At 44.3% G+C, this 13,107-nt stretch overlaps 1 protein-coding gene across 1 annotated transcript; it reads right to left on the bottom strand.

Moving 5' to 3' along the window:
• Positions 1–8,091: 8,091 nt before the first annotated feature.
• On the bottom strand, positions 8,092–9,378 carry LOC145391687 (uncharacterized). Its single transcript, XM_080266233.1, has 2 exons — positions 8,955–9,378; positions 8,092–8,702 (listed from the first exon to the last, which is right to left on the bottom strand). Exons 1-2 carry the CDS (start codon positions 9,376–9,378, stop codon positions 8,092–8,094), a joined length of 1,035 nt encoding a protein of 344 aa, XP_080122359.1.
• Between the last annotated feature and the right edge of the window lie 3,729 nt (positions 9,379–13,107).

Below are 13,107 nucleotides of genomic sequence, written 5' to 3' on the forward strand. Positions count from 1 at the left end.
CTCTGGTTGTGGTTTACGGACTTCTTCCCGCACACACCTTGAGCTCAGCAGCCATGATACCGAATGTTTGGACATGTCGGCTGGCCAGCCAAAGTTCTCGGGCACTTTTACATCTGGATAATAGCAAGTAAATTTGGATAATGGTTTAACCCGCCCCGTCCCGTTGACATATGGGTACGTTGCAACAATTTGCATTTGCCAGTCCCGGCGACATACCAGTACGTCGTGCAATTGCAAGGTCCCTAATTTGCACAATTTTCAATTTTCGCCAGTGATTTTTCGTATGTATACACAGGACACCTTCCTCTATTCCTCTACAAGATGCCAAGCAGGGACAATGCCTTACACCGCTTAACCTCCCCCCTCCCCCCCTCACGCCATTGTCTTGGCAAAGGACCTGTTACCAGGGACCTGGCTAGTAAAGATATTCAGGGCCAGAGTGATTCCCCAATCGATGACAATGTGGAGGACAATGTTTACATAGCATTAGAAGAAGAAACAGCCAGAAATAATGATCAGGTAATGTGGCAAAAAAAGGTCAGGTATGGTGATTAGTGAGTGAAACAATGCTTATAATGCCTTTATTACTGCTTGAAAACCAATATACTCTCATACTACATATACATTCGTACCAAGTAAATAAATAAATACCTATGAGTGGATAAAATAGTTACCCTCCCATAGAACTCGTTTTCTTTGTTGCCAGCATGTTAGAAAACCCAGTCAGGTAAGGAGGAACTCCTACCTGGATTGGGTATTTTAAACCTCAGGTGAGTGATTTCTCTATGAATTTTCGATGTTTCTCACCAAAAGCGAAGGTTTTAGCCAAAAAAAAAAAAAAAATCGAAAATACCTCGGGACTGGGGGATGTCGGAGGTGCGGAAAACATTGGGACGTGACGGGTTAATAGAGCCAAGGCCCGGCGTCCGGGTACTGAATAAGTCTGGATACTGAGCATCTGGATAATTGAGGGATCACTGTAGCAGCCAGGGTATGTGAAGGAAAAAACGAACATCCTGTTTTCAAAATGGTCAGCTACATCACCGTCTTGCTTTCTAAAACACCGCTTAATATTTTTGTTCAGTTCAAACACATGAGTAAGCACTCTGCCCAGGAAAGCCAACTAACTTCCATGTGTTACAGAACACTATCCTCAGCTCCAATTTCTTCACAAAACACTGTGATTCAGGGCACGTCCTCTGATAAAACTGACTGGAGGCACAACAACTGACAAAACATTGTTTAGGTGTTCTGGTAACGACTTTGCTGCAGGTGCATGACGATGCAACACAAAGTGCATGGGAGTTACATGGGACAACTCCTTTTTCATATCACCAGCAAACCCTGATTTTTTTCCTAGCATGGTGGAGGCTCCATCAGTGCACATGTTTAGAGTCATTCCATGCTTCATGAAAAACTTTTTCACAAGATTGAAATCATCAGTTGCTTTTGTGGTCGTCAGTGGTTCACAGAACGAGAATTCTTCCACTACTTTTTACTCCTTCACATAAATACAAATACCATTAAGTAACTACATGAACTGACATCAATTAAGTGATCTAACTGAAGACCCATTTTGACAGGACTAGTTTTGATAGCGATTATCTGCTGCAAGATATCTGTACTCATGTCACCAGTCCTCGAACAGATGATGGCATCTGACAAAGGTAAGTGTCGAAGATTTTTTTGTACCCAGGCACGTAACACTATTTTTGCCATTTCTAGTGCACAAGGTTTCACTGGTTTGCCAGCAATTGTATGAATTATTTTTCTTGGCACATAAATATGTAACTTCTTTGCTTCGACAAACCTTTGCATTGGCAAGGTACCGCCACGATCATATCGTGCCCTCTTGATCTTCAGTGTTTCGAAATCATTCCCAGAATTTGTACCCCCATGCTGATTGTTACAATGTTCATTAAGTCGTGAAGGTTTGAGATTTGCATTTGTAAATACCGTGCTGCATAGGATACTCTGTGGTCTCTGAGTTCCATCCTTTTCTGTCGTACAGGTCAAACCATAACGAATGTAGTCGTCACTTCTCTTGCATTTCTTACATGGTAAATCAGATCTTGACCACACTAATAACAACAAAGATATGGCTAAATGTTGTTACTTGATCTAGTCTACATTGTAACAAAAGCACACAATAAAATACAGTGAAATAAAATTATATCGTTAGGAAACAACAGAACATGGTATTTTTTTTACTTCATTATTGAGTAATAGAAAAATAACACTAAATTTCATATACACCATGATGTTACAGTATCTTAACCAAACAAACAGCACACTACAAAAGTTCGAACCTACTACTCCGAGATGCAGAATACGACTGAACACAATGTCAAACTTCCGAGCACGTACTGTACGAGAAATGCTGAAAACATACGAAACACGTCAACTGTACGTGTAAGTCTGGCAACACTTATATAAATAAAGTTACATCAAAGTAAAAAAAAAACAATCTGAAATTATTTACCGTCTTGAAAAAATGAGAATTATTAAATATTTAAAGTATCAGGATATTAAATCATTTACGATTTGAAAAAATAAAAATAAAAATAAAATAATTCCATAATGCAAGTACTCTACAGCAGTGAACTGGGCATGAGTAGCTCTTGATATCTCTAAAGCTTTCGACAGAGTATGGCACCATTCCCTGCTGTCCAAACTCCCTTGCTATGGACTAACGACTTTTGTTCCTTTGATTTCTTCCTATCTTAGTGACAGGAAATTAAGTGTAAAAGTAGATGATGTATATTCCCATTTCCACTCAATTAACACCGGCGTGCCGCAAGGATCAGTTCTGGTGCCAACCCTATTTCTGGTTCATATTAATGATCTCTTATCTGTCACCCACAGTCTCATTCACTCATATGCAGATGACTCAACACTACATAGTTCATTCACACTCAGACACCCATGTACAAAGTCTAATATCTCTACCTCTCAACTCAGTACAGCCATCTCCATAAATCAAGATCTATCTACAATCACTGAATGGGGACAAAACAACCTTGTCTCTTTTAATGCTAGTAAAACTAAATATATACAGTTTACTAATAGACAGATATTACCAGATTCGTACATTACCTTCAGTACTACTAATATTCCCATCTCCAAAAGTATTGAAATTCTTGGCGTCTCACTTAACAGTGCCCTCAGCTGGACCTCTCATGTCAGATCACTTGCTAAACCGCCTCAAGGAAGCTTGGATTGTTGTACAAAGTCCGTAACTTTGCCGATGAGCAGTTAGCTATAATTTATAAGAGTCATGTGTGCTCTCAGCTTGAATATTGCTCACCCTTGTGGAATGGTTGTGCAGAGGTTGCATTAAGACAACTAGACAAAATTCAGACCAAAGCTGTTTGAATTATTAACAACCCTGTTATTACATATAAACTACCTCCCCTGCAAGTAAGAAGGAATGTTGCCTCCCTTGCATTATTTTACAGATATTTTTGGGGGAAATGCTCAGACGAAGTTGCCTCCATGGTGCCACCTCTCCATGCCTTCCCTTGTGCTACACGGGCATCTGGTAGCGCTCATGACTAGAATGTCACTCAGCCATATTGCAGAACTTCTGCCTATCAGAATTCTTTCATTCCCCGAACTGCATTTCTCTGGAATTCGCTTCCCCAGTGTTGTTTCCCTCCAAATTTCAACCCACAGCTGTTCAAGTCTAACTGTTACAGATATTTTATGAATGGAGGACGCCAGTAATCTGGTGTATGGATTGTTTTTTATTTACTCATTTGTTTTTCCTTCCTCCGTTCTCTTATATATATATATATATATATATTATATATATATATATATATATATATATATATATATATATATATATATATATATATATATATATATATATATATATATATATATATATAATCGCCATGCATGGATTTCAGGATACTGAACCCTCCAAGTGGACTATACTCGTTTAATTGTCAAAATCTGTGGGCATAAAAGGAACTTCTGTATTCTATCACACCTGTGTTATCCCGTTTGATTCATTGCAATATACACTGAGTTGTGGCAACACCAATCAAGAGCATCACTGCTTAATCCTTATATGCATTTATATCTAATTCCATTATTCTCTTCATGTAATCATTACCTATTTGCACTGTCCACCACTGACCATGCCTAATCCTTAATTCCTCAGGAGACAGCTTACGTGTGACAGGTCCAGAGTAATCCAAAGTAATCTCCCTATGGCCAAGCCCCTCTGGGTAAGCCACTTCTCACAGCCCCGTGGGCGATCCACCGTTGGCCCGATAGTGTAGGTACAGTATGTCTTGTCACTCCAAAATCTCGACTGTAACAGCCCTTCTAGGGTACAGTCTCTCAGACTCCCTCCAACACCCATTTGTAACCTGAGCTGGCATCTAACCTCTAGGGTGCCCCTCTTTTTGCACTTCCATTAATATAAGCCAGAGTTGATGGTGCCTATCGCGATAACACCCCCTCCCTTGAGCTCTCACGCCCAAATACAAGATGGCACGTATCGCAATAGCACCCCCACCCTTGAACATTCACACTCAAATACGCCATCACGCCTTCAGTCACGCCCTGGGTGTTCGGTTCAGCAATCATCCAAAGATCCATCTAAAAAGCATAGCTTGGTAACAGGCCGTAAAACCGTTCTCCTAGCTGTCTTCACTAAGACCTGTCTAACTAACCCATCCTTGCCATATTTTACTTCTATTACCCTGTCAAGGCACCACTGAGTTGGGCAGTTATCGTCTGCTATCATGACTAAGTCATTTGGATGAAAATTCCTGTGTGGTTTAACAGCTTTCTGTCGGGTCCTCAGCTGTGGGAGGTATTCCTTGATCCACCTCTGCCAGAATCTGTTGGCCAAGAACTGGACGTGTGCCCAACGTGCTCGATATGTTACACTGAGTGTTGCACCTCCCAGAGGTAAGGCACCCTTGGGGCCCAATCGCAGCAAATTTGCTGGAGTGAGGGCTTGTAGCTCATAAGGCCCCTCTGGCACAGGTGTGATGGGCCTCTTACTGACAATAGCCTCCGCCTCACAGAAAAGTGTTTGAAGATGCTCATAATCTAGGACTTGTAAACCAACTATGGCGTGGAGTACTTTTCTTACTGTTCGTATTTGCCTCTCCCAGGTGCCCCCCATGTGCGAGGCAGCTGGGGGGTTGAAGACCCAGTCTATGCCTTCCTTTGTCAAGGCTGCATGAAGCTTGTCAGATTTGGCCCGTTCCTTCGCAGTTGCTCTCAACTCTTTGTCGGCCCTGACCATGTTGGTACCATTGTCTGACTGCAGGCGCTTGGGCTTCTCCCTCCGACTAACAAAATGTGTAACTGGATTTAGGAGGGCGTCAATGTCTGATGAAGCTAGAACCTCCAAGTGAATAGCTCTATTGGTTAAACAGGTGAAAATGCATCCCTGCAATTTTGTCTGCTTCTGTCCTTGTTTAACTATAAACAGGCTGAAACAATCGAACCCAATGAAGGCAAAAAGGGCCTTTCCGGCCGTTGTCCTATCAGGTGGTAAGTCTGCCTGCCTTTGAGGTGCTGACACCCAATTGTTCTTCCCACATGTAACACAGTGACGAATGATCTTGTCCAACAGTTGTCTGCCCTTGGGAATCCAGTACTTCTGTGTCAAACATGCCATTGTATGCTCATGACCAGAGTGACCAGCCTGCCCTTCGTGTACCTCCCTGACTATGATATTTGTAACATGTTAATCTCGAGGCAGGAGAATGGGGCTAGCCTGATCTCTTCCAAACGGCCCTTCCTTCAACCGACCCCCAGTTCTAAGCTAGTCTTCCTCATCCATAACGGGTTCCAACCAGTACAATCTGTTCTGCATAGGCAACGACCTCTTACACAGGGCCTGAATCTCTGCTCCATGCGCTTCATTTTGAATGGTGCGATGGATGGCCTTCTTGGCCAGGTGAAGATCCCTGATGCCCAACCTCCATGACTGCTCCTCTAGAGTCAGTGGGACAGTCCTTCATTGCAACCAATTACTGACAGTTCTCAGACTAAAGTCCTCTATAATTGCTGACCTACTCCTCCTCCTTTCCCTCCCTTGCTTCTCACCTATATGTTATAATCCTCTCTCTCTCTCTCTCTCTCTCTCTCTCTCTCTCTCATTACACTGTGACCATACCACAATCTCCACAATTTTATAATAGGAAATTTACCACTGCCTGTTTCTTGTTATGAAACAATGTGTATATAATCATACTATATTCGTGTAACTTTATATCTGTGATTATTAATCTATTTATATGTTTATTACAATGGTTCAACCCATCAAGGCAATCCACCCGACGTATGTGTTACTAGGGGGTGCGCCATTTGTGTAATTTTTATTATGTAAACCTTACACAATAAAATTTGTAAATCAATCAAAACCAGCACGCAAACTTCCTTAGCCAGGCCACACCTCTTTGCAGGCTGTACCACAATTAATAGGAAGACCACAGCTTCGCGAGTGGTGCATCAGAGATGTCCATATTTACTGTGAGGGTAGACAGACCATAGTCCCGCCTCACCTCCACGTCATCACCTAGCTGGATGGTAACTCTCTTCCCTCTGGCCAGTGGTCTTCGTCAGCATATAAAAACGCAGGGCCTTGGATCCACCTAGAACCCACATACAGATCCTGTGCACGTAGCCTTCTGCTAGCTTCGTCTGCTGGATTCAGTGACATGCTGATGTGTCTCCACTGGTCGACCCTAGGCAATTTCTGGACCACCGCTATTCTGTTTGACACGAAAGTGTGGAAATGTTGGCTTTTGTTTGAGATATACTGTAAATCGAACATGCTGTCCATCCAGAAGAAAGATTCATGAAATGTGATGGTGAGTTCATACTTGATCATTACATTTGCCTTTACTGCAAGGACTGCAGCACAAAGTTCCAGCTGGGGTTTTGTTTGTTGCTTAAGTGGTGCCAGTCTTGCCTTTCCATAAACAAAGGAACATTGCACATTACCCATGGTCTCCACTAGTTGCAAGTAGGACACTGTGCCATAAGCCACCCATGGCACATCACAAAAGGTGTGTAACTGCACAGAGGTGGTGGCCTGTCCAACAGACCCATTGTTCTAACAACTGGGCACCTGGAACCACTCCAGATGACCCAGCTCCTCCAGCCAAGTTGTACAGGTGACTTTGTTGTGCAGTAACAGTGGTTCATCCCAGCCCTCTCCCTGTTTGCATTCATCCTGAAATATAAGCTTTGGTCGAATAATGAAAGTGGCCACCAAGCCCAAAGGATCATACACTGAACTGACGAAACTCAAAATCCCCTTCTTGTTAGTAGGTCGCTTTGGCACCTGTACCTTAACTGCCAAGAGATCCGACTCTAGGTTCCAAAGCACTCCTTCAGCCCACTCCACAGGCACTGATCTTGATGAAAGTCGAGTGTTCACAGGCCACTATGTCTCTCTTCCAGCGGGACAGCTCCGATGACCTCCTTGGCATTGCTAGCCCACTTCGTTAGTCTGAAGCCCCCTCAGGCTAGCAACTGTCGGAAGTGTCGGGACATTTCCGATGCCTCCCTCTCTGAGTCCATGGACAGAAGTAAGTTGTCAACATAAAAGTTCCTTTCAGCCTGAGCTACCGAGCTGGGAAAGTCATCTCTATGGTCCTGGAATGTCTGATGAAGAGCATAAGTTGCACAAGATGGGCTCCATATTCCTCCAAACGGGTGCACTGTCATCCGATAAGCAACTGGCCATGAGGACAAGTGCCCCACAGGCCACCATAAAAAACAAAGGACTTCTCAATGCTCTGGTGCAACCTTGATCTGATGGAACACTGACTCCACATCTGCCATCACTGCAGTATGTCCCTGACGAAACCTAAGCAGTACTCCCATTAAACTGTTATTGAAGTCAGGGCCCTGCATGACCTGAGTGTTAAGTGAGAAGCCTTCGTATTTGGCTTCGCAGTCAAAGACAATGCGGACCTTTCCAGGCTTATTTGGGTTGTGTACCGGGTGGTGCAGGAGGTACCATACAACGGGCAATTCAGTATGGTGTGGCTTCTCTGGGGCCACCTCGACATACCCCCGAGAGAGGAGTTCACCCATCTCATGTGTTTACCTCTGATGTAGGTACTTGTCCTTCAGAAACCTCTTGTGTAGGCCTTCCAAGCGACGAAAGGCCATGGCCTGGGTGTCAGGGAAACCTGGATTCTTACTGAGGAATGATATTGGGAACTCGTAGTGGCCATTCTCGAACATTCCAGACCCAGACCACAGCTGAAAGGTGCAACTGTCCTCTGCTGAGTACGCGTTGGGTAACAGGCAAGCAGCGCCCTCATCTATCTCCCAGAATGATCGCACCTGTCTTTCCAGGTGAGTACCACAATTTTCTGACAAGCTAAGTAGACACCCTGTCTGGCATGTCCATTCCTGGTTATTATTGTCAATCGGTCCATGAACTGTCCAGCCTAGCCTTGTCCTGACAGCAAAATGCTTTCCATCCCTCCCTGTCCTGACCTCCAAGGGGATCAAAGCCTCAGGAGTATCCTGCCCAATCAACAGCTCGACCATACCTCCTTCAGACCCTGTTGTCACAACTCCTATCAGGTGGTTCCACTGAGCCAGCTCACCAGTAGTCACCACTGCTCTGCTTAGCATAGATGGGAACTTCTCCACTGTTAGGACCTTTGACAGGTTAATGGCCCTCCCTTTCTTTGTGCTTGTCCCTGAAATGACGAGGTCTGCTACTTATGACCAGTACAATGATTCATGGGCAAGGGTTCCCATGTACAGGTGAGTGAGTTTCCCTTCCTGGTTAAGTGATCTAGTCAACGTCTGGGTACAGAATGAACTATCGCTGCCTGTGTCCAAAAGAGCTAATGTTTTCACCATTCTCTTTCGGGGAATCTCCGCCTCCCACACCTTGACTTCAGCTATTGGTAATGCAGTTTTTCCCTGTAGATGTCAGATGTCCTCACTGCGTCCATATTCTGTGCAACCGGTATGTGCCCCCACAGTGTGCACATGGCTGCATTGGCCCGTAGCTTGTACCCTTGTGGTCGTGGCTGCTGTTTGGTCTCCTGTTTTGACATTTGCCTTGGTCCTTCCCTTGACACCTGAATCGGCCTTCATCCGAACATCAAGTTCTCTATTCCAACCGGGATTAAGCCCTCCCTTACCTTCACTCAACTGAGCAATGAATTTACTAAGTCCCTTTCCTCCAATCAGGTTGGACGATCCCATGTTCTGCAACCGATGTAACAAAGTTTCATGTTCTCCCCCGCACCCTCTGTAGCCACAGCGAAGGAGTGACCGACAATCGGGTGCATAGTGTCCTACTTGCAGGCACTGGAAGCACCCATTAAGCTTCTGTAAAATGCGAACTCTATCGTTGACTGTCATACTCTGGAATCGACTGCATTACTCTAGGCCATGTGTCCTGGCACATAGGGTGCACCTGAACTGGCCCTGACTGTTCCCTTCCCTTTGGGGGCTTGTTTCCCCTGCTGTCGTCAGGCCTACTGCTCTATTACTAGGGTGTGACCTTTCTCCCTGCAACACTTGCATGTCGTCCAGAGTGATTGCATTTTCTTCAAGGAACTGCGCTAGCCACTTGACCAGCCCAGTCCTCTTTCCAGTTGTTTCCTGATATTTTCTTACGTCAAAGATATATCGTTCCCTCAGTCTCTGAGGGAACTTAACCCATTAGTGCCCATGAGTACTTTAAAGGACGTAAAAATTGTTCTCATAAACATCTCTCTGATTTTTTTTTTTTTGCAGAAAGGTCTTGAGATAACTTTTTTTCTGGAGACAGAGGAAGAGTTGTACTCTCCAATTAGTGCAGTGGAAAAAGAGTGAAGAGAACAAAACTCCTTGGTACAGGCCTCTAAAGTGAAGGCACCTGCTCAAAATGGATGGAGGCTCGAGTTGCATGAACATATCTTACAGAAAAAGGTAAATATACTAAATCAATCCACAAATCTTTTCTTCTAAAAAAAACTATAATGATGTACAGACGTCGGAATAAGTTCGTTTCCTTTTCTGTGGACTAAGGCGTTTGTAACACTGCTCGATGGAGAGCTACCCCCTCCTCCACCCTTCCTCATAGTACCACACTCCCATCCAACCCCTCCTACTTTTCTCTCCGACCCCATAACTCCATCCGGTACCCTCCATACTCTCGCTCACAGCCAGCTAGGGGTTTCTGTACTTCAAGCACCTCTCTAATTACGTATAGTCCGAACAACTAATAAAAAAATAGTACAGTATATACATAAACAAAGTTAGGGAAAATTTACTTCACTGAGAGAGAGAGAGAGAGAGAGAGAGAGAGTTAAAAGACAGGGAGCGACAGGCCGAGAGGGAGAGCGAGTGGAATAATGAGAAATGAGAGGGCATTAGAGAAAATAAAAAGGGGAGAGGCAAGGAGAGAACAACGAGAGTTAAGAGACAAAGGATGAGAAGAAGAGACGGTGAGAGGTGAAATGAATTTCAAGCAGTGTGTAAGGGAAAGTGGAAAGGGTGATGTGAATTGGAAGGCTGGGAGACAGGAAGCAGAGACAAAATGGAAGACAGCTGAGAGAAAATTGGAATGGAGCAAACATAGAAATAGGGATAAGAAAAGGAGAAAGTGGGAAAGCGAGCTACGGAACGAAATACTGAGAACGATATGAGGAAAATTAGAAAAGGAGGCAAGGTAATGGGGAGGAGGAAGAAAGTGCGTTATTATGGCAAGGACGCAGGGACAGAACTAAGACGAAAGCATTGAGAATGACATTCAAGTGAAAAGGGAGGGAGAGAAATAGAGAAATTAGAGAAATTTGCGGAGAGAAAGTAGAGATTATGGGTGGGAAGAAAACAGGTTTAATTTTTAGGGCAAGAAAGGGGAAGGAAAGACAAGGGGAGGGAGAGGGAGGGAGGAAGGGAGGGAAAGACAGTGGGAAGAGCGGATTGAAAGAGGAGATTTCGGGTGACAGGGAGAGACGGAGAGAGGTGAGAGAAAAAGGAGCATGCAGTTATTAATGGGGAAAGAAAACAGTGAAGGAAATGGGTTTAGTACAAGTAAAGAAATACGGAGAGAGTAATGGAGAAAAGGTAACACATGACAAATGAAAAAAGTAAGACAAAGTTGTGACACAGGGAGGAAGAAAGAAGAGTGAGGTAAGGAGGGAGTGACTGAGGGGGAGACAGACGAAGGAAAGGCGAGAGGGAGGAAGTTAGGAACTGAGCAGATAGTTAAAAAGAAAGAGGAAGGAGGGAAAAGGAAACTGGGGATGAGACAAAGGATCCAGAGAGAGAGATGGGGGGGGGGAGTACACAGACAGGCAGACAGATAGGTCGACAAATGTTCAGAAAGTGTGCGTTTGTGAGTGTGTGTGTGTGTGTGTGTGTGTGTGTGTGTGTGTGTGTGTGTGTGTGTGTGTGTGTGCTTCCATCCCTGTGTCACTTCTATAACATTGTTCCATTTTTTCACCTGCGTGTTTTCCTCTTCTCTGCTTCAGTTTCTCCTCTCACTCACTTTTCTTATCAGTATTTCTCCTGATTGTTCTTACCATTCCAAGTCTCTCTCTCTCACTCTCTCTCTCTCTCTCTGGGAATAAAGAGATTGTTCTCATAGTCTATGTCTCCTTAATACGGCCACTTCCTGAGTTGCTATGGAATTTTGGTCGCTTGAAAAAGACATACGTCGACTTAAAAAGAGTTCAGGAGACTAAAGTGTCAGGTTCGCCTGAGGACTGTGGGACTTTTTTAGTAGAAACTCATAGACTACGAGGTCAGTTCATTAAAGTGTTTAAAATCTGAATGGGTTTCACAATCATTACATAGAGAGTTACTATTAACACGGACTCGGTACACAACCATGGCTGGAAGCCGTAAATGAGAAAATTTACCAACAGAATTACGTGAAAACTTTTTCACGTGCATGATCTGCTCCACATGGAACTGACTCAACATGGACGTTGTTAATACTACAGTAGAGAAGTTTAAGGGATTCATCGGCAGGATCTTGCACCAGAATAAATGTGAACTGGATATGCATTCCCAGGCAAACAAGATGTATCTCCACGGTATTGCCTGCATAGTCATGATCCTAACTTTTCCTTGTAACTCCTCTCTCTCACTGTGTGTGTGTGTGTGTGTGTGTGTGTGTGTGTGTGTGTGTGTGTAAAAGAGGTGTCTACTATCGCAACATTTAATCACAGCAGATTTATTCTCTCTCTCTCTCTCTCTCTCTCTCTCTCTCTCTCACACACACACACACACACACACACAGTGTGGTAAACCTTTCCCCCCCCTGTGGAGGGGGTGGACACAATCTGGCCGCACTATGGGGTGGTACTACTACTCTGCGGCCAGGTTGTGTTAGGAAGAATACTGCCACCGTATTCCCTGCGTGTCGTAAAAGGCGACTAAAAGGGGCGGGGTGAAGGGACTAGGGACCCCTCCTCCGTTTTTTAGCTCCTAAAAAGAGACAGGCCAGAGAGAGGAATGGGGGATTGAGTTATCCCCGTACCCTGAAGATTGGGTCTATGAATGTGCGTGGATGTAGTACGATTGAGGCTTAAAGGGAGGAGATTGGAAGAATGTTTGTGAGAAGAAAGTTGGATGTGTTAGCTTTGAGTGATACGAAGATGAAAGGGAAGGGTGAGTCTATGTTTGGAAATGTGAATGGAAGGTTGTCAGGTGTTGATAGAGGAAGGGCAAGAGAAGGTGTGGCCTTGTTAGAGAGTCCGGAAGTATAGCAGTGTGTGATTGAATGAAAGGAAGTGTCATCGAGACTGATGTGGGTGAAAGCGAAATTTGAACGTGAGTTGTGAGTGTTTGTGAGTGCATATGGGCCTGGTAGTGAAAAGGATGAAGAAGTCAGGGAGTCCTTCTGGAATGATGTTGATGAGTGTCTGCAGAGTTTGGGAGCAAATGTGAATGTGGTAATGATGGGAGATCTGATTGCTAGAGTGGGAAATATAGCAGTTGAAGGTGTAGTTGGTATGCATGGTTTGCCTGGAAGAAATGAAAATGGGGAACGAATGATAGGGATGTGTGTTGAGCGAGAGATGGTGATTGGAAATACCCTGTTCGAGAAGCAAGATATTTACAAGTATACAAGGGTGAGACAGGAGGATGGAAGGG

This window comes from Coenobita brevimanus, chromosome 19, assembly GCF_032717465.1.
Source record: "Coenobita brevimanus isolate Jiangsu-jjx chromosome 19, ASM3271746v2, whole genome shotgun sequence".
Lineage (NCBI taxonomy): Eukaryota > Metazoa > Arthropoda > Malacostraca > Decapoda > Coenobitidae > Coenobita > Coenobita brevimanus.

Bases quoted from the DNA above. Each gene is read 5' to 3' on its own strand.
- LOC145391687 (XM_080266233.1), bottom strand. From the start codon at position 9,378: ATGACAGTCAACGATAGAGTTCGCATTTTACAGAAGCTTAATGGGTGC. The intron at 8,703-8,954 runs GTGAGGACATCT...TCGTCATTTCAG, and splicing joins TTGCACAGAATATGGACGCA to GGACAAGCACAAAGAAAGGG.